Below are 14331 nucleotides of genomic sequence, written 5' to 3'. Positions count from 1 at the left end.
TTATTTGTGTTGATTTAATGAACTACACTTTCATTGAAGTGTGAGACAGCTACGTGCTAAAAAGAATGCTGTCAAACAGATTTCATCCCCACTGTTATTAAACCAGCAGCCATGATCACCACAGCAACAATAACCACCACAAACCCTGGGCAGAATCACAATCAGAACAGAAAGATACATTTTTTTTCTTGTATAAAAATAATAGTTACAAAACCAGACAATGGAGTCAATGTCACATTTTATTAAATTAACAAAAATATAAATACATAGTGGATAATAAAAAAAAACTTCCTTCCCTGTTAAATACACATTGTCAATTTGTGGCACAAGTGGGCTAGTCTCCTTTCAGCCAGCACCTCAGACTGGAGCAAACCCAGTGTGCAGAGTTAAGAGTCTTTACACTGACACCTGGAACAGTCTGATGTGAAAGAAACCTTAATGTTCTCACCTCGGCTGCTAATGTTTCAAGATCTTAAATTTTAAAGTCTTCATATTTCAGCATTAATGTTCACTGAGAACTCAGAATGAGGATTCCCAAGCAGAACGTAAGGTAAAACTAGGACAGGGGAAGAAATGTTTTGTGTTGAAGCTTTCTGCTTTTCTTTGACAGATCCATCACCAGTTTCCGTACACTTGTTGCAGGCACGATATAGTATGACCATTTCCTGACCTTGGGAAGCCAGTTTTCCCACAATCTGCCCTCAAACGCGAGTGACATTAAATACATTTGGCCTTATTTACTCTTGTTAGATACTTCGCTTTTACATGATTGGAAAGGAAAACATTCATTTCACAGCCCTTAACAACTATGTGCAACAGAAGATTAATACTACTTTATGGCACAAATGCGCGAGTCACACTAAGATTCTATCTGGACAACACATGAGAAATTGCAGATTTTTCGCAAATGTTGAATACTAAGAAATATCATCATTTTCTTGTTTAATCCTTGCATTACACACCCATAGTTCAGCAGGCAAAGGACAAATCTGCACCTCCCCTACTGTAAAGGCAAAACTAGATCAACAAAAGGACAAAGTAACAGGCATATCAAAAGTCTACTACATTTCTAAACGGTTTTACTGCATAATAAACAAAAACGCTGATTTTTTTGCTTTAGTTTTCATGTTTTATACAGATAATTTGAAGAGGATTTGAATGACTTTTAACTAGCCAGTTGGAACAACATTTTATCACTTACTGATATAAAGACGGTGAAGAAGCAAGAGACAAACAAAATTCAAGCATCAAAATGTGAGAACCATTCGATCAGGCTCTGTGGTTTATGTAACAGAATACAGAACAGATAACTGCTGTTGCCTGTTCTATCAATAACATGGGTACCCATTAAGATCAGTTGACTTTGAGGTGAGGTGCAGTGTTTGTAATAGTGTTTATGGCAGCACCTCATTAGGCAAAATCCTAGAGGTGAAGACCTGGTTGTAGTACTCAATCAGTAGCTCAGTAAACATGTTTATTGGAGTTAGAGCATGCAACGTTGCAGGTCCATTCGTGGGCCAGATCAGGTTCACTCCAAAGACACATGCCAGGTTTGATGGGTTCATTTTATTGAAGATACTTTCCTGCGATACCTATAAGACACAATGGACTTTATTAGATTTTTGCAATATATCAATGCAAAATTTATCTACAGATTTAGTTAAGAGTTGTTATGGTTCTAGTCTAATTATTGTTCTGGCAGGAGTATGGGGCAAAGATGGTATCCTCAGAGCAGCTCAATATGGAGTGGGTGGAGATTCAATGTAATCTGGGATAATCTGGCATTATTGGTGCTTTTGAAAAGACAATAGGTTAGGGAATAAACAAGGGTAGATTTTGACATATACTTCATTGCTATCATTTTTGATTTTGAGAGTCCCATTATTCACTTTCAAGACTGTCTTACAGCGCCCACATCTTACTTACAGACATCAAATTTACCTTAATGCAAAATGGCAATTTTCCAAAGGAAAGAGAAGTTCTCCATTGGTTGGAGTCATGCCTCATACAAAGAAAGATGGCTGCCATTGTCAGAGGTCAATCACCTCAGCCCCAGGACATCTCTGCAGGAGTTCCTCAGAGTAATCTCCGAGGCCCAACCATCACCAAGCTGCTGCTTCCTTCCATCACAAGATACGAACTGCAATTTTCCCTCCCACACGGTTGACAATGCCCTCCAGCGCATGTCCTCCACTTCCCACACCTTTAACCCCACCCCTCCCAATGCAACAAGGACAGAATCCTCCTGGTCCTCACCTACCACCCCATCAACCTCTGGATACAATGCATCATCCTCCGCCACTTCCACCACCTACAAACAGACCCCACCACTAGGGATACATTTCCCTCCCCACCCTTATCAGCATTTCGGTGAGACCATTCCCTCCGTGACACCCTTGTCAGATTCACACCTCCACCAGCCCACGCCCCACTTCCTGCCACCGCAAGAAGTGCAAAACCTGCGCCCACAATTTCCCCCTCGCCTCCATCCAAGGCCCCAAAGAATCTATCCACATCTGACACAAATTTACCTGTACCTCCACCAATGTCACCTATTGTATCCACTGCACCCGATGTGGTCTCCTCTACATTGGGGAGACAGGACACCAACTTGCGGATCGTGTCAGAGAACATCTCTGGGACACCCGCACCAACCAACCCCACTGCCCTGTGGCTGAACACTTCAACTCCCCCTGCTACTCCACCAAGGACATGCAGGTCCTGGGCCTCCTCCATCACTAAACCCTAACCACCCGATGCATGGAGGAAGAATGCCTCATATTCTGCCTTGGGGCCCCGCAACCACACAGGATTAATATGGATTTCACCGGTTTTCCCATTTCCCCTCCTCCCACATTATCCCAGTCCCAAGCCTCCAACTTGGCACCACCCTCTTGACCTGTCCTTCACTTTTCCCATCTATCCGCTCCACCTTTATCTCTGAAATATCAATTCTCCTGCTCCTCAGATGCTGCCTGTCCGGCTGTGTTGTTCCAGCACCACACTCTACTGATCTCAGCATCTGCAGTCCTCACTTTCTCCTAGGTGCACAATGTCCCGCAGTATTCTGCAGCTCCTCAGATACAGAAGCAGCCTATGTCTATATGCAGAGAGACCTGAACCATATTCAGGCATAGGCAGACAAGGTGCCATAAACACTTGGATCACATGAATGCCAGATAATGACCAACTCCAACAAGTGAGAATCTTATCTTGCCTCCTTGATGTTCACTGGAAAACCCATCACTGAATCCCTTCCCATCAATAATCTGGGGTGTTACCATTGACCAGAATTGGACCAATCCTATAAATATACAACCACACAGCAGGTCAGAGACTTAGGAATTCTGAAATGGGTAACTTCCTGACTTTCCATAGCCTTTGCACAATTAACAGGGCACAAGTCAGGATTGTGATGGGATACTCCCCACTTATCTGGTTCAACTCCAGTAGCACTCAAGCAGCTCAACACCATCATGGATAAAGTAGCCTGTTTGACTGGCGCCTCATCCAGCATCTTAAACATTCACTCCCTGCATCACTGATGGCATCACAGCACCAGCAGTTTCAACCATCTATCAAAGATGCTGCAGCAGCTCGCCAAGCTTCCTTTGACAACACTTTTGAAATCGACACCTCTATCAAGGGCAGCAGGTACATGGGAACACCACTACCTCCAAGTTCCCCTCTAAGGCACACTCCATGCTGACTTGGAACTATATTTTTGTTTCTTTACTGTTACTGCATTAAAAACCTGGAACTTCCTTCCAAAGATTATTGTGGGGGTGTACCTATACCATGTGGACTGTAGCGATTGAAGAAGGCAGCTCACCTCCCATTCTGAAGAGCAATTAAGATAGGCAACAAATGCTGCCCTGTGACATGGAAACACACACACACCAGTACACAGGACAAATGGACTTTTGAAAATTCATATTGACACGTCATGGCCCAGACTGGCACAGTGATAACAGCCAAAAATCTCATTATACACCAGAGGAACAAGGTCTGCCTCACTGTCTCATTAAGCATTGAACCATAGTGAAAGAAATGTTTCCAAATATACAAACACTTTCCAAAAATGAATGGTGTGAACTGATGGGGCCTGCCAGGTCTTTGAAAAATGGAATGCCATTGCATGTTGCTCAAGTGTTTCTCAGGCCAACAAAAATCAACTACTTCAAGAATTTATACCAAAGAGTATAAAGATGGTATCTTTTCATTTTTCTGTCTGTCTGATTGCAGACTGAAATGCAAAAGGAGCTGGTTTAAAAACCAAGGATTGTTGAAGGATGACCGCATTTTTAAAACAAGCAGTTTACATAAAATCAGTGAGCAAGAACAGGCCATTTCACCCCTCACGCTGCACTGCCATTTGAGAAGGTTATGGCTGATCCTACTGTAACCTCCAACCCTATGTTTCCACCTAGCACAGAATATTTTTAACATGGAACGGAATACATTGTTAGCAAGCAAAGGAGCAGAAGACAATCAAAGACTTCCTTTATGAAAAGATGGCGGAAGCAGCATTCCAAAGATGAACAAGTCCCAGAAAAAAGAAAAATGTCTCACCCCATCTGAACAGGTCAGAGGTCACATGACAACTGATCATCTTCCAACAGATTTATCTGAAATCATAAGCTTTCGGAGTGCTGCCTCTTCATCAGGTGAAATCTTCACCTGTTGAAGGAGGAGTGTTCCAAAGCTTGTGCTTTCAAATAAACCTGTTGGACTATAACCTAGTGTCGTGTGATTTCTGACCTTGTCCACCCCAGTCCAACAGCAGCTCCTCCACATCGTGGCTGTCTTTGGAAATGTAACCATCATGAGTGAATTAAGTAATGGGCCTTTATGTGCACCCAGGAAGCCAAATACTGTATTGGGATTTGAAAGACTAAAGCAACTAGCAGTTTCAGCTTGAGGGGCTGCAGGCAATTAATTCAGAACAGTACAAAATTCAGTAACAATTTCAACTGTTTTCCCAGTTTAAAGTATTAGTATCACCATCAGAATCTCTGCTTCAAATCAATAGGCCAAAGAACTAGAATTCTGTTTCAGAACTGCCTTTCCATGAACATAAATAGCCATTAATCTTGGGCATTTCAGTGATTTGTCTAATGATAGGTGTATACCATGTTAGCTCCTCCATCTCACAGACCAGCAATGCCTCAAACAGCACCTCCACACTGCACAACTGTGCAAGGGTTACGCATCCACCAAAGGCCTACAGATACTGAAGGCTGCAGATGTCAACCCCAACTTGTGCTGAATTCCCTGACGTAATATTTCTGTGTGAGAGAGGGGTGGAGTTAGTCAGATTGCCATCTGGTGACCTCTGCTGAAAATCGTACATCTGGCCTTCAGAGAAAGGGACCAGACCCAATTCCATCGCAGTTTGAATGGGCCACAGCCATCTACCATCCAGGCTGATATGCAAGCCCTGGCAATTTGAATATGTTTTGTTTTAAGAAAAGATTGCCTAATGCAAAGGAACAGTGGTCTAACAAAAATAAACACTGAGAAAGCCTGAGGGGGGTGAGGGAGGGAGAATGATCAAGGTGCAGCACAAAGTGGTACAGTGCCCACTTCCCTTTGGCTGTTGGAGAACACCCTTTCAACATTGTGTTAGCTCACCAGGTTTGTGCAAATGCTTCTTTACAAATCTGATTTAAGCTGCTCTACTCCACTGCATATCACTGTACTTATGGAACCACATACATATAACAACCAACCAAATATCAATCTTTACAAATGACACATAGAGCAGTGCACAGTTTCTTTTTCAATACTCACCATGTTAAGAAAGCATATCAGGTATTTTGCCACAATGTAGTTGTGTTCTGGAAGTTTTTGTATTATTTGTTTGCATCGAGTTACTCGTAGACTGCTTTCAACACCTAGAAAGAATTGTTTTAAAAGTGAACGCATCAGTTAAAGCTCAAGTCAACTGCATAAACAAAAACAGCAGTGACATGTACATTGTCAGCTGCTAACAATATGTGCCCACTTGTACCACGAGGGAGTTGGTCCTGTACCAGGAGGCTGCAGATTATCTACAGTAACCTGGTGTGACAGTCTGAGATGCTGATGTACTGGTGCTCAGATACAGCCTTAAAGGTGATCCTTTGTCTGTAGGCCCTGTGTTGAGGTTCTGCCTCATTCTAGCCAAGTGAAGGTGCACCTGGCTGAGGAGAAGGAAGCTGGTGGTGACATGATACGTGTGTGAAGTACCTTACTACACACTGGCCATCAGCTGCCAAGCAGCAGAAGCACTCTCTCAGTGGCCATGGCTGAACTTATTTAGTTTCACTGATAAAAGTCTTCCCAAGCTTGTCAGTCTCACAGAGAAAGCTCTTTGCTCTATTCACTGCGTAGTTAGCTCCATAACCTTTAACAGTGGTAAAAGTAGGAAGTAGGTCAATCTTGAAACTTCATAAGTGACAGTTAATGCCATTTTTATATTATCTTACTAAATTACCAACAGATCAAAAGATTCCCACCCCACATTGTCTCTCACAATAAAAGATTATCTTGGACTTTGCCTTTGAGTGTACAACACAGCTTTTACCCTCGGCCCCCAGGCATTCTTCCTAACTGTATCCAATTGTTATGCAAATGCAATGATCATTTCATTCTCATCAGCACATATATAGATACCTCTGCTTGCACCATCAGAAAGAATAGTTCTGTATATAGAGTGATGAAGCAGAGCAATTTTGGCAGTTTTCTTTTAATGAGAACAGTTTAATCGCTTTAATAGCACAGATTTCCTGCTGACTGATCCGCATTAACCAATCTCATTATGACCCATTTGACATAAAGTTATTTTATAGTTTAAAAACAAGTGAAAACTATCAGCCAAACGTCTGCAGCTTTAAAATATTTAAAATGAAGCACGGAGCCTCAGTGGTTAGCAACGCTGCCTCATAGTGCCAGTCAGGGGAAATGCAAAGTAATAGGGGGGGGGTGGGTCTGGGTAGGAGGCTCTTCGAATGGTCAATGTGGACGCGTTGGGCTAAATGGCCTGTTTCCACACTGTAGGGATTTTATGAATTCTATGAATTAAAAGGATCTTCACAGCCAGTGCCACAGACTATAGAGCCCTGGGGCTCTCACTTTACCAGTTGAGCAGTTTTTGAGGAGCTATGGTGCTGGCATTTATTTAAGGAAATCTGGAGGGGGGTTACAGCACAGAAAGTGGACCCTTGCATGAAGACAGTGGGTTTAGCATTTTATTAGCGGGAGCATTCTGTTCAAAATATGTTGCAGAATGTACCCTCTATCTCCATAATTGTCTGATTTTCAGCCAAGTATATAAAGAGTGTCTTTTCCCTGGCCGTCGAGCTCTGGTCTTTGTATGCTCCTTCACTCTCTCTCTCCTTGTCGACAGCAGAATCTTTTGTGCTACGTCATCCAGTGAGCTGTCCTTTAGCTGATCAGTTGTGACTCGCACAATAAACTTCTGGGCATCATATCCAGATTTACTAAATTAGCATGTACAATTTGGACAGGGATTACCTAGCAGTGATCAAAAAAGTTCATTTTTTCTACTTCTGAACTCAGGGACGCAGAATTCAAATATTGCAGTCTCCTCTTCTCTCACTTGAGAAGAGACTTTAGTTTTTCTTGGAATAAAAATGAACATCACTTTCAGAGATTCTGTATACAGCACACAAGAGCATTGTGAAAATTCCGACTGTAGCTGTAATTGATTGTAATACCCCCATTTATTTCCTACATCTCCTGAAGGAAAGGCTTCACATTGGGATACAATTAGGCACAGTCAGTCCTGACAATGGTGGCTGGTATACAGCCCCTGTCAGCCCTTCAGTACTCAACAGTTAGAGAGTTTCAGTGCTCCTCGAAGTAAGTTGACCTCTTCATGTTTGACCTGTAGATTGTTTACCAGCAGTTTGAGGCGATATCAGCATTAAGGTCCATGCATAAATATCCACTTCTCAAAATGGCATTCCCAACAAATTTGTTACCTTTCACCCACTCTAGCAACCTTCACAGCTGAACAAGCCACTAGTACAAAGTATAGCACAGGGCAGAAATGTAAAAGGGTCCTTTTTGATTTGCACGCTTAGAGTAGACACACCAGGACATAGGAAAGTCTACATTGTCAATCTGTTGAAATATAATGAAACCAATACAGGCCAAAAAAAAAACTGCTTTTGCAATTATCAGCTACTTTTGAAGCCGAGGACAAATTACGGATTGAATGGCAATTGTTACAAATTTGTTTGGTGATGCAAAAGTACTAACTTACTGCAACTCCAACAGCTTTGATCTGGGTTCATTCATTACAAGTTGTTGATATCAGCCAAGGTGACAGCTCATTAGTGGTGTCTCTGCGGAACACTAACTGTAAGGCTGAACCTACAAGATATCCCTCAGCCCTTGCACAAAAACTAAGCAACCTATTGCGCCTTATTGTAATACCCATTTTTCATGCATTTATCTCTACAATAGCAGATTCAGCTTATATTTCACACTGCACCAGAAACATTACTCCTCACCACTTTAACCTTGCAGATTACTCAGAGAAAACCATTAGTTCTTTTTGTGAGATAACTGAAAGGAGCAAAACCTGTACCAACACTGGAAGGTTTATTATCTAGTCATGATGTAAAGATAACATGCTTGTTACATTTCAACTGATTAGAGCTAGCTCTAAATTCTAGTACCTGCATATGTCTGGAATTGCATGTCAGATCATGCACATGTTAGAACACAGAACAGTACAGTACAGGCTCTTCAGCCCTTGATGTTGTGCCGGCCTTTAAACCTACTGTAAGATCAGACTAACCTAAATAACCCTTCCATGTCGCTGTGCAAGAGTCGCTTAAATGTCCCTAATGTACCTGACTTCTACTACCATCACTGGCAGTACATTCCACGCACTCACCACTCCATGTTGTGAATATTTAGTTCATCATTCATAAGTTTTAAAAATTAAAAACAAAACGCTATTATAAAGTTTTAACTATACAAATGGGAAACTGGTGAAACTAACTTCGAAGTAAATGAAACACAATCGATGAATAATTAATTTTCTGAAGTTTGTGAAGGAACCAGGGAGTCTGGACGAGTTGTAAAAAATCTATGAGCAACAGAAATTATTCACATTGGTTGCAGAATCAACCAGTTGTGCTGGAGGTAAAATAATTTGTTGGCATTTTTGTTTGAATCATCTGAAAGCATGCCACTTCAAGGAGAGAGTATATCTGGGTTTTGCTTAATGAATTAGTGTGTTTGCTGACATAAGCAAATAGTTTTGCCTGGGCTTTGTAAGGGAAGAGCAGTTGGAAGATTTGCTCCAGCCTGCAACTCAGTAAAGGAACCATCAGGGGGGAATGGACAAAACTGTCTACAGCCTGCGCATGGAGCTGAAGAGATCAAGTCATGAGGTCTTTATAAGATATTGGAGAATCACTAAGCCAAAAGTGAATTGCTGTATAATTTGTACCTCAGGAAATTCCAGAGGTGCTGTTGCCTTTTTTTAATTTCTGGGACCAGCCCAAAAGGTCTTTAAAATTTCACAAGTTAAGGGAACTCTTGGGGAAAGAATAAAACTGGCTTTATGACATAATTTCATAAAACTATCATGTGAAGTTAATGGTTTGTTTTGTTTCAGTTCTCATCATATAAATGGTAATGTTTGGTGTGTTCAAAACATGAAATTTTAGATTAGATTAGATTTTAGATTAGATTACAGTGTGGAAACAGGCCCTTCGGCCCAACAAGTCCACACTGACCCGCCGAAGCGAAACCCACCCATACCCCTACATTTACACCTTACCTAACACTACGGGAAATTTAGTATGGCCAATTCACCTGACCCTGCATATCTTTGGACTGTGGGAGGAAACCGGAGCACCCGGAGGAAACCCACGCAGACACGGGGAGAACGTGCAAACGTTGCACAGTCAGTCGCCTGAGGCGGGAATTGAACCCAGGTCTCTGGCGCTGTGAGGCAGCAGTGCTAACCACTGTGCCACCATGCCGCCCCATGCCACCGTGCCGCCCCGTACACTACTGATCTGTAGTGTAGATCTGTCAGGTAATTGCTGTGTATTCAGACTTCTTTTACAAACATTAAGAGACCCTAACAGGATTGTGACACAATGTTGCTCCATATCAGAGGAACCGAAAGTTCCTAGAGTACAAGATACAGTTGGATCGTCACGTTTTCCACACAATTATATAAGTATTAACAATACGTAGATGATAGCATTGATGTATACAGGGTTCTGTTCATAAAACTAATGGCTGTCACTAGTGGGCAAGTTCTGATATACATCAAGGATTTCCAAAAGAAGCTATTTTGAGACATCACTGTAGGGTGCTGGGAGAGGGTACAGAGAGATAATTATCTGTGGCAGGATTTTGTTTATTTCATGAATTTTTGTAATGAATTTCTCCAAGTCCTGAAACTGTGGGAATGTTATATAAAATAGTTCATTAAATCAGCATGTACTGAAGAGGGTACAGAACCACAGGTAACACATTATACACAGACCTCAATTCTACTCACTGTACACTATAACGGGGCTTCAGTTGCGTAGCAACTGTCCAAACAAAGTGAGCTCAGAACAGACTCAAGTACTTTCTTTTCCCCAGTTGTGTGCATTATTCCTACCATGGTGTGACCATGAAAAATCAACACACAGTTAAAGACAGAAAACATGAAGGAAAACACAGAGGTTATCAATGTTAAGGAGCATGATAATGAATTTTTCACATCAGTACCAGCTGACATTGTGAGGGAGACAACTACTGATTCAAGACGCAAATCCCATGCTATGAAGCAAAATGCTGAGACAAGAAACACAACAGGGCCTGCATCAGAGACATAAGGGCCAACCTCACCCGGGCCATCAAAGAGGCAAAGCGTGCACACGCACAGAGAATACACAGCCACTTTCAGGACAGCAGCGTTTACGCGGAGCATGTGGAAGGGCATCCAGACCATCACCAACCACAGGACAGCATCGCCTGCTTGTGCTGGTGATGCCTCCCTCCCGAATGAGTCGAACAACTTCTCTGCACGGTTTGAAGCATGGAATGATGTGGCAACGAGGAAACCTGCCCCCCCACCCCCTCCCAATGACCAGGTATTGTGTCCTACCATGGCCAACAATGAGGAAAACCTCTATGCAGAGTCAACCACAGAAGGCAGCTGGACCAGAAAACATCCCTGACAAACTGCTTAGAGGATGCTCTGACAGACGTTCTCACGGACATCTTCAACATCTCCCTGAGCTGTACCATGGTTCCAATGTGCTTCAAGGCCGCTACCATCATCCCCGTCCCAAAGAAGCCTTCAGCATCCTGTCTCAATGACTACTCCCTGCTGTACGTACACCCATCACCATGAAGTGCTTCCAGAGGCCCATGATGAGGCATATTAAAACCCTGCTGCCCCCTCACTGGACACCCTGCAGTTCATGTATCAACCCAACTGCTCAACAGATGGTGCCATTTCCACACCCTCCATCTGGCCCTCACCTACCTGGAGGTGGAGGACACCTACGTCAGACTTCAGTTCATAGACTTCAGTTCTGTATTTAACACTACCGTTCCTCAGCACCTGATTGGAAAGCTAAGTCTGCTGAGTCTAAATACCTAAGTAACTGGATCTTGGACTCCCTGACTAGGAGACCTCAGTCAGTCCGGATTGGCAACAGCATGAACACCACGGCACTGAGCACCCCCCCCCCCCCCCCGGGCAGCAATGCACAGGTCGAATCACATCATCAAGTTCACTGATGATATGACTATAGTGGGTCTCATCATCAGGAAACACAAGTCATCATACAGAGAGGAGGTGCAGGGGCTAACGGACTGGTGCAGAGCCAACAACCTGCCTCTGAACGTGGACAAAGCAAAAAGAGATGGTTGCTGACTTCAGGAGGGCACAGAGCGACCACTCTCCGCTGAACATTGATGGCTCCCCTGTGGAGATGATGAAGAGCATCAAATTTCTTGGCGTACACCTGGCGGAGAATCTCACCTAGACCCACAACACCAGCTCCATAGCCAGGAAAGCCCAGTAGTGTCTCTACTTGCTGTTCAGGTTGAGGAAAGCCTATCTCCATCTCCATCTCCACCTCCACCCCACCCCCCCATCCTCATCACATTATACAGAGGGTTCATTGAGAGTTGTAACATCACTGCATGGTTCGAGAATTGCACTGTCTCGGATTGTGAGACCCTACAACAGATAGTGAGGACAGCTGAGAGGATCACCAGGGTCTCTCTTCCCTCCATTACGGATGCTTACACCACATGCTGCATCTGAAAGGCTAACAGCATTGTGGAAGACCCCACACTCCCCTCACTCAAACTTTTCTCCCTCCTGCCATCTGGCAGAAGATACCGGAGTATTCTATCTCTCACAGCCAGACTGTGCAACAGTTTCTTCCCCAAGTCAGGCTCCTTAACACAGTATGATTGGACTGTTTCCATCTGAAATTCTTTGCATGACTTCAAATTGCTGCTAGAAAAATGTCTATTATGCATCATTTTTCTATTATACTGTAACTTGTGTGTTTTGCACTTCTAATGCAGTTTATGCCATGTACAATTGTGTAGTTTGTGTCGTCCACGTAGCACCCTTGGTCCAGGAGGAATGCTGTCTTGTTTTTACTGTATCAGTTGCATATGGTGGAAATGACAAATAAAAAGCTTCTCTCTCTCTCTCTAAATGTGACAAAACGTACACTACAGTGGGATTCATTTGGGCGGAGGTGCAGATGCTGGAGATTACAGTCAAGATTAGAATGGTGCTGGAAAAGCCCAGTAGATCAGGCAGCATCAGAGGAGCAGGAAAATCGACGTATTGGGCAAAAGCCCTTCATCAGGCAAAGTCCCACCATTTCCTGATGAAGGGCCTTTGCCCAAAACATTGATTTTCCTGCTCCTCAGATACTGCCTGACCTGCTGTGCTTTTCCAGCACCACTCTAATCTTGACTGGGATTCATTTGGACCAGGGAATATTTTTAACTGCAGTGTGTGATAGATAGGTAGTGGAATCATACCATATAATCCCAGCCCAAGAACGAGCAGCAGGATCTTTCTGATGGGAGAGTTTACAGCCCATGCTGCTTGCACAGGAAATTTTTACCCTCTTCCCCATGTCACACTCTTGCCAGACATGTTCCCCTGGAGTGGGCCTCCTCTTGCTGCAGGTACATAACCACAGGGGCAGGATGGGGCACTAAGGGCTTCAAATGGGGACAAGGGTACCCCATTGCCCGATGCCATTCCACTGCTTCGGCTCAAAGACTGGTCAAAGCGGGCGAGTTGACAGACCGCAGGCCACAGCCCTAACATTTTATAAGCCCTCCCTCCATCGACAGAAGAGCCTCTTTAAACTATTGAGAGCAATCGAAGGCTTCAGGAAGGAGGCTACGTTTGCTTAGGAAACAAAAGGATATGGTAGCACTGCAGGGCAACTGTTTCAATAGAGTACCCAGAGGAAACGGAAGGGAAAAAATTGTACACACATTAAAAGAAAGCAGCAACTAGAGTAAAGGATGAAAAAAAATTATAAAAAGTTAAAGATGACAGCCCTTTACTTAAATATGCTTGCAACGACAAAGATTAGTGGTAAATCAGAGGATTGGGCAAGTATTAAAAGCTAACAAACAATGTCCAAAAGTATAGGGAGAAAGTTAAATCTGAAAGCAAACTAACAAGTAATACCAAAACAGATAGTAAGAGCTTCTTTAAATCTTTTAAAAAGGAAGAAAGATGCCAGAGTGAACATTGGCACCTTGGAGAACAAAGTTGGGGAAATGAGAAATGGGGAGCCAGGAAATAGTCATAGAGATGTACAGCACAGAAACAGATCCTTCGGTCCAACCCATCCATGCCGACCAGATATCCCAACCCAATTTAGTCCCACCTGCCAGCATCTGGCCCATATCCCTCCAAACCCTTCCAATTCATATACCCATCCAAATGCCTCTTAAATGTTGCAAGTGTACAAGCCTCCACCACTTCCTCTGCCAGCTCATTCCATACATGTACCACCCTCTGCGTGAAAACATTGCCCCTTAGGTCTTTTTTATATTTTTCCCCTCTCACCCCAATCCTATGCCCTCTAGTTCTGGACTCCCCAACCCCAGGGAACAGACTTTGTCTATATATCCTATCCATGACCCTCTAAATTTTGTAAACTTCTATAAGGTCACCCCTCAGCCTCCGACGCTCCAGGGAAAACAGCCCCAGCCTGTTTAGCCTCACCCTATAGCTCAAATCCTCCAACTCTGACAACATCATTGTAAATCTTTTCTGAACCCTTTCAAGTTTCACAACAT

General features: G+C 43.3%; 1 protein-coding gene across 2 annotated transcripts in view; it reads right to left on the bottom strand.

The window, feature by feature from the left end:
* Nucleotides 1-221: 221 nt before the first annotated feature.
* The window catches only part of LOC122559556 (rho GTPase-activating protein 8-like), a 102190-nt gene continuing 88080 nt past the window's right edge, over nt 222-14331 (bottom strand). For both annotated transcript variants that reach the window (XM_043709222.1, XM_043709223.1), the window contains exons 12-13: nt 5794-5897; nt 222-1592 (exon numbers count right to left, since the gene is read on the bottom strand). In XM_043709222.1, the coding sequence (XP_043565157.1) occupies nt 1395-1592; nt 5794-5897 (302 nt within the window). In that variant the 3' untranslated portion in view covers nt 222-1394. The remainder of the gene's footprint in view (nt 1593-5793; nt 5898-14331) is intronic.

This window comes from Chiloscyllium plagiosum, chromosome 19, assembly GCF_004010195.1.
Source record: "Chiloscyllium plagiosum isolate BGI_BamShark_2017 chromosome 19, ASM401019v2, whole genome shotgun sequence".
In the NCBI taxonomy this organism is placed as follows: domain Eukaryota; kingdom Metazoa; phylum Chordata; class Chondrichthyes; order Orectolobiformes; family Hemiscylliidae; genus Chiloscyllium; species Chiloscyllium plagiosum.
This window is presented reverse-complemented; position numbering and strand designations above follow the sequence as displayed.